This window comes from Mesoplodon mirus (genome assembly GCF_964341445.2).
Source record: "Mesoplodon mirus genome assembly, chromosome: 1".
Taxonomy (NCBI): domain Eukaryota; kingdom Metazoa; phylum Chordata; class Mammalia; order Artiodactyla; family Ziphiidae; genus Mesoplodon; species Mesoplodon mirus.
The window spans coordinates 206,847,872-206,859,365 of record NC_138976.1 but is presented as its reverse complement, the minus strand read 5'-3'; the positions used below and the strand labels follow the sequence as shown (position 1 = coordinate 206,859,365).

The 11,494-nt window shown below is 38.4% G+C and overlaps 1 protein-coding gene across 1 annotated transcript; it reads left to right on the top strand.

The window, feature by feature from the left end:
- Positions 1-252: 252 nt before the first annotated feature.
- Positions 253-8,884, top strand: LOC309807155 (E3 ubiquitin-protein ligase RLIM-like; the record flags this gene model as incomplete). Its single annotated transcript, XM_082626455.1, has 2 exons — positions 253-263; positions 7,450-8,884. 2 exons carry the CDS (start codon positions 253-255, stop codon positions 8,882-8,884), a joined length of 1,446 nt encoding a protein of 481 aa, XP_082482581.1.
- Positions 8,885-11,494: the final 2,610 nt, after the last annotated feature.

The window sequence follows — 11,494 nt, the reverse complement described above, 5'->3', positions numbered from 1 at the left end:
TTGGTCAACCTACTGTCCATTGAATTTGTTGAGGTTTGTGGATATTGAGACTTAAGCAAGAGAGGCAACTTGATTATAGTACAGTAGTTTGAATTTAAGCAAAATGGTATGCCTGAAATGTAGGGGCCTTTTTGTAATGTAATTTGAAAATGTGGTGAGTTTCTTTGAATAGGCAACCCAGACTGACCATTCAATAACTCTCCATAAGAGCGACTACAACACCCAACTAGCACCATAAAAGGGAGAGTCGACATGACAGAGATGTGAGGTGACCATTTTTACCCACACCACACGCTGCCGTTGTGGTTACACCTACTGGTGTAAATACTTGGTGAAAGAGGCGGTGCACCTCCCTGTGACTGCAGGCTACTGAACAAAATCACCAACCTCCCTTCAATAGGAGCATATAAAATTCTAGGCCTGGAGAAGAACAAGTAATAAAGGAACTATTTACTCTCCCTGAGTTCATTATCCTCTTCTCTTCTCCCTACTGGGTCGAAGGAAGGCAGAAGATAGCATTAAAGCTCATTTTCAGGGTCTGCATGTTCAGTTGTACAGGTGGTGCACTGCATATTTATAGGAGTGTCATTCACTTTCTTCTTTACATGAATGGTGCCCCCTGGGAATTTTAGAGTGCACAACCTGTGAATCTGTATACAGCAGGCCTGCTTAATTTGGTTTTGCTCATATATTGTGAGCTTTTGTGTTGCTTATTCATTTTGTGTTCTCTGTGTTCATTTGTTTTGAGAAACAAACCTGATATCCGTTTCATCCTTGGAACCGTAAAATTCATCTTTAAATATATCTATATAGGTAACAAACAGAATATTATTTATGTATATGTAAGTTTATTTATTTATTACAATAATCTAGGAGGTAAGACTTTACAAATAAACAAATGTGCGGAAATATGAACTAACTTGCTTGTGAATAACAGACCTGGAGCATGCCTCAGAGAAAGTGTGTAAAATGGCTCAAAACTAGAGAAAGCATAGAAGCAAACTATCCACTGACACGGCACTAATAGAAAAGCTATCAAAAGTTTAAATCTGAGCAGAACCGGGAAGAAAGGAAATCATAAGAGGGATGAGACGTTGCTAAATAAATACATTTTTATTTCCATAATTAGAGGTAAGAATAAGGAAGAGATGAAACTAATTCCTAGTGTCAAGCCTATGTAAGTGGAAAGGGTGTGATTTCAATTAACAAGAATTTCGTGTTTAGATTCAAAACAAGTATTTGTGTCAAAGAACCAATTCCAGTAGATTCCATGAGACATGCATATTTAGATTCATTTTTCTGCATCAATGCTTTCAAGCTTTTAACCCATCCTTCTGGTGGGAAAGAAAAAGACATAAATATATGAAATATCTTATCAAGCTTTAATTATGTTTACTTCTTGATTTAAAATTACTCTTTATTAAGTTAAAACGAAGATATTCTAGACTAACCCCAAAGCAGAATTGAAATGGCACACGAAAATGATCAAACATGATTCAAGCATCTCATTTAACTGAGATTTTACTACGTTTGTGTAATGATGTCTAAAATTGTGTTTTCATTAAACATAGCAGAGTAGAGCGAAACAGGGAGAGTCATCCTATAGACCTTGTTTGAATCTAAACATATTATCTATTACTGTAACTTTGAGAAAATCACTTAATTTGCATCAGCCTCAATGCCTTTATCTCTGAGAATAGTAATACCTCTCTTGCATGGGGCTTGAGATCAAATAAGTTAAAACACAAGCAGAGTGTCTAGCAATTACAGTTGCTCAGTAAATAGCTCTTAATATTACCAATGGTCTGTGATGTGGGAAAACTATTACATAATAAAAAGATCCTTAATCGGGTATCTTTAAAATCAGGCTGAATGCAAAGAACTTCAGATTTTATGTCCTCCCTTTTTTTTATTTTTACCCAGAGAATAATGCAATTCAGAAAACAGAGGGAGAGATTAATTTCCACATAAACTGAAAAGTCATCATTATAAGATTTTTTTCATCATGTGCTATAGTACATTAAATATAACCATAAAATCTTTGTTACCTCTCTATTGAAAGGTAGAATGTGGTGTCCCTCTTCTTGAATATGGGTTGATCCAGTGGCTTATTCAATCAACAGAATGCAAGAGAAAAGGTGTTCTTGCACTTGTGAGGTTAAGTCATAGGAAGACTTACAGATTCCAGCCAAGTCTCTTGAGATGTTTACTTTGGGTAAAGCCACTCACTATGTAAGAATTCAACTATTTTGAGATATCCAGGTGGCTAAGACTCCAAAACTACACCGAGAAATTTCATGGAGAAAGACAGAGACACAGGGAAAGCCAGCCCCAAATTTTTCAGCCTGTGCAGCCCAACTCAAGCCCCAGATTTGTGAATGAAGATGCCATCTTGGTTGGACATTTCAGCACCAAAAGATGTGACTCAAAGAAAACTTAGCCAGAACCAAGGCCCCAGACATATGACACCAGTCAAGTTGTCTAATCTATCTCCAATCATTCAAGCCACCACAGCTGAGGCCCAGTCATGATGGAGCAGAGATGAGCCATCCCCAGTATTCTTTATCTTTATTCTTAGCTCACAAAGTCCTGACTATAACAGCATGGTTGCTATTGTATCTACCACTGCGTTTTGGAATGGTCTGTTATACTGCAATAGGTATCTGGAATATATGTCTTGATCATTTCTTACAGTTCTAAAGCCACGGAACTCCTTTTACCCATATTCAGGGAGAATGCTATCTCTTGCTTATTTTCAGTCTCCCTTTGAGTCATAGAATCTGTTCAGAAGCTTCCTTGGACAGAGTCAGTAAAAGAAAACTCTTGATTACAAAACTCCATTATTACAACCAGGATAAAAGAACAGCCAAATCTGCTCACACACACCCCATTTTTTCACCACATCATAAACAATGGATTGGCCAAATTTTTAAGTGCTTGACTCTGATTGAAAGTAAGCAGCTTTCCATCTTCAACCTCTTCTCCTCCAACTCAACTTAGAGTGATGCTCTAGTCAACCTCCGGACTTCCTGATGCATCTCCCATCTCTGAAATGAGAAGTGAAGAAAAAATACCTTCAGAAGACTTCTGATATCAAGACAAGGGATAGAACAAAGGCCAAAGCAGCAATATTGCCATCCAGAGGAAAAATGACTGAACCTACACTGCAATATTCAGAAGGAAAGTCAAGACATGAGAGAACTAAGTGTAAAGCACAGCTATATTGGTGGCTTCTATTTAAATAATCAAGGTCAATAAGTAGGTCTCTGGGATGATGATCCCTATACCCTGTTACTTGCACTAGAATTGGGACATAACCAGGAACAAATAGTTCAAGAAGCTAGAGTCATTGACACTGAGAGCCAACTACAGGGAACACCAAACATCCGGGGCTATTAGTTCATGTGCTTCTGTACCTAAATTTGGAATGACTGTAAGACTTTCTGAATCTTCAGGTAACTTGCATACTATTCTAATCATAAGCAATCATGCTCCCTCTTAAGCTAAACCATACAACTTCAGAATCAGGTGTTACTTCTTATTGGTACCACTGTCCACTAAGCAAAGACAGAAATACAGAAGTAATCCTGACCCCTGCCTTTCCCTCATATATTCCCCCTCCCCACTTTTCCCTCTTTCCCATATATTACTAGGTATAATCAGTTCTGCTGCCTAGAGATCTGTTAAAGTCCTTCATTTTAATCATATTCCTTTGCCCTGATTCAGATCCTTATCATCACTAGCCTAGGCTGCCCTCTATCTATTTCTGACCCTCCCATCTGAACTGTTGCCCTTCATATTCATCCTCAACACTACTATCAATATTATTTCTAAATTGCAAATTTGACCATCAACTGTCTAAAGACTTCAACATCTTTCCATTGCACTAATGATAAAGTCCAACTTCTAAACATGTCATAAAGGTCTCCATTTTTTGACCTTGCTCTGCCAATTTAACTAATGTCTTTTTTTAGTAATTAAAATCTACTATCCTTGTTGTTTTATGAGTGTTAGCAGTTGCTGTTCTCACTTTTGAAAATATTTCCCCCTTTCATTCACTTAGAAAACTCCTGTTCATCCTTTAAACCCCAAATGCAGTGAAACCGATTTTCTCTCTCACTCAAATCACTTTCTCCTCAAAACTGTAATTTTACCTCTGTGTAGCTCAATTGTTTGTTATACTCTAATGACAACAGATTCTTAAATATACTCATCTTTGTATCTTAATATCCGATAATATGACTGACATTTAACAAACGCTAAACATACTTGACACTTGAATTGATTGAATTGAATTAAACTGAATCAATCACTCTCAAGAACACTAACGATTGTGAGGGTTTCCTGCATCAAGAGTACAAATCACGCTGAATTTTCATAATACTGCTAGTTTTGATTGAGGCACAGCAAACAAGTTTACAACAGAGTTCCCCTGTGAAAAGAATAACTTCAGTAAAAGATAACAAATACACTCAGAAGTCCATAAAGGAGGCAGGGTAGTCTAGGGGATTCTGTTCTCATCCAAAGTCTTGCTGAGATTTGATTCAGAGGGGAAAGATTGATTTTTCTAGCTTAAGTTAAACAAGGCATGGAACAAATGTCAAAAGCAGGACATAGACTTAGATTCTTCACTGTCACACCAGTAAAGTTACCATCCTTCCATCTCCTTGAGAACAAACAAGAAAGCCTGCTGTGGACCGTGAACAAAACAACAACTGTGAATTTACACAGCTCCTTCAACTTCTAAGCTGTGTACTGAGAGTGAATTAGAGGTCTCCTCCAGATAGCATTGCAAATGAGCGTTATTTTATTTTCACCAAGCCTTTCAGGTGATACATGCGACAAAATCAGCAAAGTCAGTACTCACTGTGGCAGACAAAGTAACTATTATGTATCTGTCCTAAAAGTTCCTGTGATGTTCTGGCTAGTTTTGCTTAAGTACTATTTATAATATTTATGAGAAAGGAGGACAAAAATGAACCTGATGCTTTTGTGGAGAAGGAATTCCCTGGCTGAGCAGAAAAGCCTGCCAAAGTTTTGGTGTTTCTTGTTTGTTTGAAACAAGACTAAAGGACCATATAATGCAAGATGAAGCCATTAACAGTTAAAAGGGAGAGGACACACTAAAGAGACTCAGCCAGGGCCCTGGTAAATTATCAAAAATTGTGGGCTTTCTTAGTGAGAGTCTAGGATTTGAGAAATTCATGAGAAAAGGCGGAGGTCCCTGGGCACCTGAAAATGAGAATTGCTGCATTGAACTAGGCTGACTTTGGCATGGCATTTTGAAGAAGGCAGTCATATGGAATGTAACGAATAAATAGAGCATATCAGAGCCTGAAAACCTGAGAATAGGCTCCTGTGGGTGAAACGAGGTGAAGCACGGTGCTTGGGTACACTATAAACCCTCAGTAACATTGGCTGGTTTTGAATGAAATGAAACCTAACCTGAATCCAGTCCCTACTCGGTAGGGGAAGATAATGGGTGCCTAGGCAACGTCTAGCAAGTTCTGGGCTAGGGGCGGCTCCCAACTGTTGCGTCACCAGGGGCCACAGAACTGAGTCGGGAAGGGAGAAGGGAGGAATCTGTGCGGAGGGTCATCCGACTGAGTCGGAACCGGACACTCTGGCAGGAAGTAGAAAGCGAAGAAAACGAAACGACCATTGGTGAATTTCAACACCACGTCGTGAATTTCAGATAATTTTCCACTTGTTTATTAAGGTGGAAAACTCGGATTCCAACGATGAAGGAGATGGAGTTTCGGCCCAACACATAAGTCAAACGGACCGATTGGTTCGGGAAGAAGATTTCTCCAGGTTCGTAAATAATCTGAGTGAAGAAGATTACGAACTTATGAGAGACAACAATCTTCTAGGCATTCCAGGTGAAAGTACGGAAGAAGAGTTGCTGAGAAGACTTCAGCTAATTAAAGAAAACGCACCACAAGACTCAGATGAAAAGACAGGAATATTTTGCTTTTTGAGGGAATCGGATGGGATGAATAAGGAACTTCATAATAGGAAATAGTAACTTCATAATAGTAAAGAGTAAATTATACAGAAGTGACTTACATTAATTTGGTAAGTAACTTCTCATAAAAAGAACTGGCATTTACTTGATTTTTGGTGAGCATGTCAAGGTATGTTTGTTTGTTTTCCTGATTCACATCTGGGTTGTTTTAATTGGGAAACAGTGCAAAGTAGCCTATTTGTATTTTTCTTGGTTTTCTACCTCAACTGAAAGTCCCTCCTACTTCCTGAATTATTTTTTCTACATAGACATGTAAAAAAAGCAAACAGAAATATTCTCCACTGGGGACAATTGTGCTTTCTTCAACACCTGGGGACATTTGACAATGGCTAGAGATATTTTTGGTTGTCACAGGGGAGGCATGGGTGTTACTAGCATCTAGTGGGCAGAGGCCAGGGATGCTGCCAAATATCCCACAATGCACAGGATAGCTCCCCAAAACAAAGAATTGTCCAGCACCAAAATGTCAATAGTGCTAATGCTGAGAAACCCTGCTCGGACCTCAGGTCTGGTGCCTTCCCTTCCAGTGTGAAGTAGAGGATTTTGCTGTCTAATGAAGAAGATACTATAATACTTTGGCTCTTGAATATGGTCTTATATGTACCATGCTAGGTTCAGTCTATTCATTTGATCTGACCTTCAATTTAATGTCAATTAAAAATCTTGGTAACATTAAGAAGTATTCAAAATGCAAACACTTTTAAGCCTATAAAACTTGTTTATGTTTGGGCAATAACCTTATATTTTAAAACAGCTTATCTATTATCAAAAGCACATAAGTGAAGAGCCTACAAGTAGTCATGTTGGAGACTAATGAAAATTAGACAATAATGTAAATTGAACTAAACTACTAGCATTGTACCTTAACTGGTGTTTACCTTGTTTAATTGCATTAGTGTTTTGACAGTGGACAGAAAAAAAAGTCTCTTGACATTCCTCTGACAGTGGTACACAGGGCTGTGTATATGATGAAATACTGAAAAATAGACTTCCTCCGGATTCCCTTTTTAAAAAATTCTCTAAGTTTATCTAGGATTAGCTCACTCTTTTTGGATGGAATCGAAACTTTTCTACCTTTACTTATAAATCTACACAGTGCAGTTTATAAAATATTAACTCTATAAATGTGAAATCAGTTTAAAACATCTGAGTATTTAAGTTCTCATTTTTTTTTTTGAAACAAAGTTTCAGAGTGCTATTTTATGATGGTTCTAATTTTGGTAGTTCTTTTATGCACCCTCCCCATTTTTTTTGTTAACAGACAGAGGAGACTCTTCAGATGACGTGTCTAGTGGTGACTCTCTAATAGACTGGCTTAACTGTTCTGGACAAACTGAAAATATGACAAGTGGACAAAGAGAAAACTAATCTTGGAGAGAAGAGAGCCAAATTAATCCTAAAAGTGATCAGTTCATATTCAGTTTAGAAATAAATGCTAACCTTGATAATGGGAGTCCAAATCCAGAGAATGAATATGTAGCATCTGCAAGACTTCCCAGAAGAGAAAATATGGAAGACAGCCAAAGGCAAGTGGAAAGTCCACAATCTGAATCAATATTTACAAGACTATCTATGCCTGAACAAGATACAACTGAAACATTAATGGAATTCCCACCTACCATAAGTCAGAGACGAGCAAGAAGTAGGAGTCCAGAGTATCGGAGAACCAGAGCAAGAATTGAAAGTTGGTCGCCTCCACGTTCACTTAGGGAAATTGTACAAAGACTTAATCATAGTATACCCTCTCAGAATTTTGAGCAGCCGCTGCTAAGTGAGAATGTGAGATTTTCTAGAACTGAGCACCAAGAAATATTGACACAGCAAATGACTGGATTTGAGTTGCAAAATAGCGGTCTTATTGAAACTTCTAGAACAAGGAATGCCGTTCATGGAGAAAATTCTCCAGATACAACCAGCAGTGGTGAATCTTGGGGAATGAGGGAAATATATCCAACCATACCCTTCAATCTTGAAGTAGGACAAGTTCATTCTGGAGCATATTCTCAGAGAGACAGCAGAGCTAGTAGAACTCAGTTAACATCTGAGACACCAAACAACACTGTCACTTCTGAAAGTGAACGAGGACTGAGGCATATGTATTCACATTCTGAGCAGGCAGGTGTGAGAGCTTATGTCAATACCATTAGAAATCCCGTTTGCAGAATGTTAAATACTAGCTTAAATGATACAACATCTCTTCCAACTCAGAGCACGTTAAGGCAGACAATGACAGAATTTAGTAACTCAAATAACCTTATGGACAGTGACAGTAATTTAGAGCATAGTGTCTCACCTCCAAGTCAAAACATGGAATGGCTAGAGTCACCTAATGGTAGTAGTAGTGGTATATTTGGTTCTGATTCAAATGCTAGCTATGATACCCATTCAAGTTCCACACTGAGTTGGCATTCAAGCCCCAATTGTACGTCTAGTTCCAGTTCTAGTCCTATTTCTGGTTCCAGCTCAAGTGATGAAAATTCAGGAATTAGCTCACTGATGTTTGAAGGCATTGAAGAAACAAACTTATCATCAGAGACCAGCCAAGGGGTTAGACAAATTAGCCTAATAATATATGATGAAAGTGACTCTGGGTCCTCCCATAATCTGCAAACTACAGGACTCACCAAAGCACAGATTGACAGCTTGGCTGTAAGATCTTTTGGTGAAAATGATGCACTAAAAGCCTGTAGCATTTGCCTTACAGAGTACACAGAAAACAGCAAGCTTCGCATACTACCTTGCTCCCATGAATATCACATTCACTGCATTGATCGCTGGCTGTCTGAGAACTCTACGTGTCCGATTTGTCGTAGGCAAGTAGTGGATTCCAATGAGAGTGAAAATCCTGATCGATGAATTGTCAGCTATATAAAGTGTTATAGGGCTTCCCTGGTGGCACAGGGCTTGAGAGTCGGCCTGCCGACGCAAGGGACTGACAATAAAAATTAATTTCACACCATAGCAGTTCACTGAATTTCAATAGAAACTTAGCATGTGCACTGGGTTGGGATGTTCCTGATTCCATGGGAGAAATGTCTTAATATGATATAATGAATCTAGATAGATCCTAGTAGTATTATCTCGTCATGTAAATCCCAGACATCTCTTAGCCCTGTTCAATCCTGGTTGTGCATGCAAAGAAACAGAAACCCAACCAAATATCAATAATTAAGAAGCCATTTAAGACTACATTAGAGTCATTCACATAAAGTAGTCATGTTACATTCCTAGAATGCCATAAAAAGCTTTGAAACCCTTCTCTTCCTATCTCTCTCCACAGCAGTTTATCCCACCTCCCTAACACTACCTTAACGTTTCGCCTATTCCCCACTACCAATGTATCAGTCAGTTCTAGCTAAAAACTGATGGCACACTTTAAAAGAGTGATGGAATAGCATTTAATGAAGAGACTAAAGTGTGTAAAGAATGAGGGGAAACCAAGAGATGATGAAGTACCCTGAGGCTAGCAGCTGTGAGAAGCCAGTATTATAACCACTAGGTTTGAAGGGGCATAGAGAGATAGCAGTTCCTGCAACCCAGAATGTCTTCGAGTTATAGGAGAAGCCCACCCAACAAGAAATGTAACCTTAGGAAATGGCATCCACTGCCAACCTAAAGTTTGGAAGGGGGCAGATCATGGAAATAAATACCCTTGCCTTCTTTCCTCCTGACTTCTAATCACTTATCAGTAGTTCATATTAACCAAACCCAACCTGAAGACACAGAGAGACTGGTCCATGAAGCTGATAAAGATCAGCCTCCTGGAATCACGAAGCAGGGTTAAGAAGGATAGCGAGTAGATCCGGTAAGCAAATCAGAGACCATCTACCACAACCAGCATTCCCAACTCTCTTCAAACCCAGCCTGTGTATGCTTTCTTGCCTCTTCCGCTTCCGCTTGTTCTCTATTCCACTCTATGACTCAGCTCTTTAACAACCCTCTCTATTTTCCTTTCATTTACTCAGATCTTGTATTTTTTAAAAGTGATAAGATGACAAAGCCTTAGAACTTAATTACCTTTCTCTTAAACATGTCACACTTTGATTTGCTGTGATTGTAAACAACTAAGGATAAAGGGCAGTTATAAGTATGTCTTTAATTTTTGCTTCTTCAATATATTCAAGCTTCAATTTCTTTCTATATATGTTTAGTTCATATAATTAATTTTTAAAACAGATTCTAATTTCTTATAAAGGGTTTTATGGTTTATATATGACTCAATCATTTGATTAAGAGTGAATTCATGTGAATGACCCAAAGTAGCCAATTGCTGCTTGGAGCCTCACAAGCTGCAATATGAAAGCCTTAAAGGTAAAACTTGGCTTCAGGAAACATGTCTACATAGTTCAATCCTAACTGTCCCCAGTAAAACCATCACCCAAAACCCCGAGTATTTGAAATCAAAATTTAGGTCATGCTTCCTTCCAACCTAAACATAGTGAAGGATTTTTCTCCTAATTCAGCCTGAAGGCTATTTTTGGGGGGTTGTATTGGCCAGTCCAGAAAATTTTGCTTAAATTTTTCAATCCTGGTATAGGTGAGAGTACATTGTATTATAACCTAAAGCAATAATCAGAAATTTTGTGCAATGTGCAGCCTATACAAACGTAGGCAGTGTTAAGTATACACCTTCTCTAAAAAGTTAAAGTCAGAAACATCACTGACCTTTCTTTTCTCTGTGAATTGCTGGCAGCCACAGTATTTGCACATAACTACAAAATATAAATGGGGAGTGGTGGTGAAGTTTTTGAAAACATCTTTGAGGTAGCATATTTTTCACACAGAAGATATCTGCATGGCCAGAAATGAAGGCTTGGCTCAAACCTCTGAAATTTACATTAACTTCTGAAAGTTGTTTGAATAGTCTGATTTTTAGGAAGTATTTTTGATATCAGATATACTTCACTTAAAGTGAGTAGAATAATTATAACAGTACTTGGCTTTCATACTATCCTAACAGATTAAAACCTTCCAAAGGATGATAATTGCTTAATTAATGCTTCAGTACATTCACATGCACCTTCTGTGGTCGACAGAATTCTAAGATGATGCCCAATGATCTTTGTAGGAGCCCCTCCCCTTGAGTATGAGACCTGTGAATGTGATGGAATATCATTCCCATTATTAGATTATGATATATAGCACAGTTGATTGGGAGATTATCCAGAGTGAGCCTGACCTAATCAGGTGAGCACTTAAAAGGCACAGAGAGGACTTCTAATCCAGATAAGATGGTTTATACTTCCCTCTCCCTGCTCCCCCTTTATACGCACAACTATATATCCTGGAAATAATATGAGACAACCAAAGGAGATCTCTGAAAGGTCTAGAGAAGGTGAATTGCCTAGGGACCCTCAGAATGGATGAACAGCCTCATGGCAGGGCACCTTATGACCCTCTACCAACAAAAAAATGTGATCCAGGCCCAGCATTTCCTAACTCCCAACTTAGTAACAGGAAGTGGCT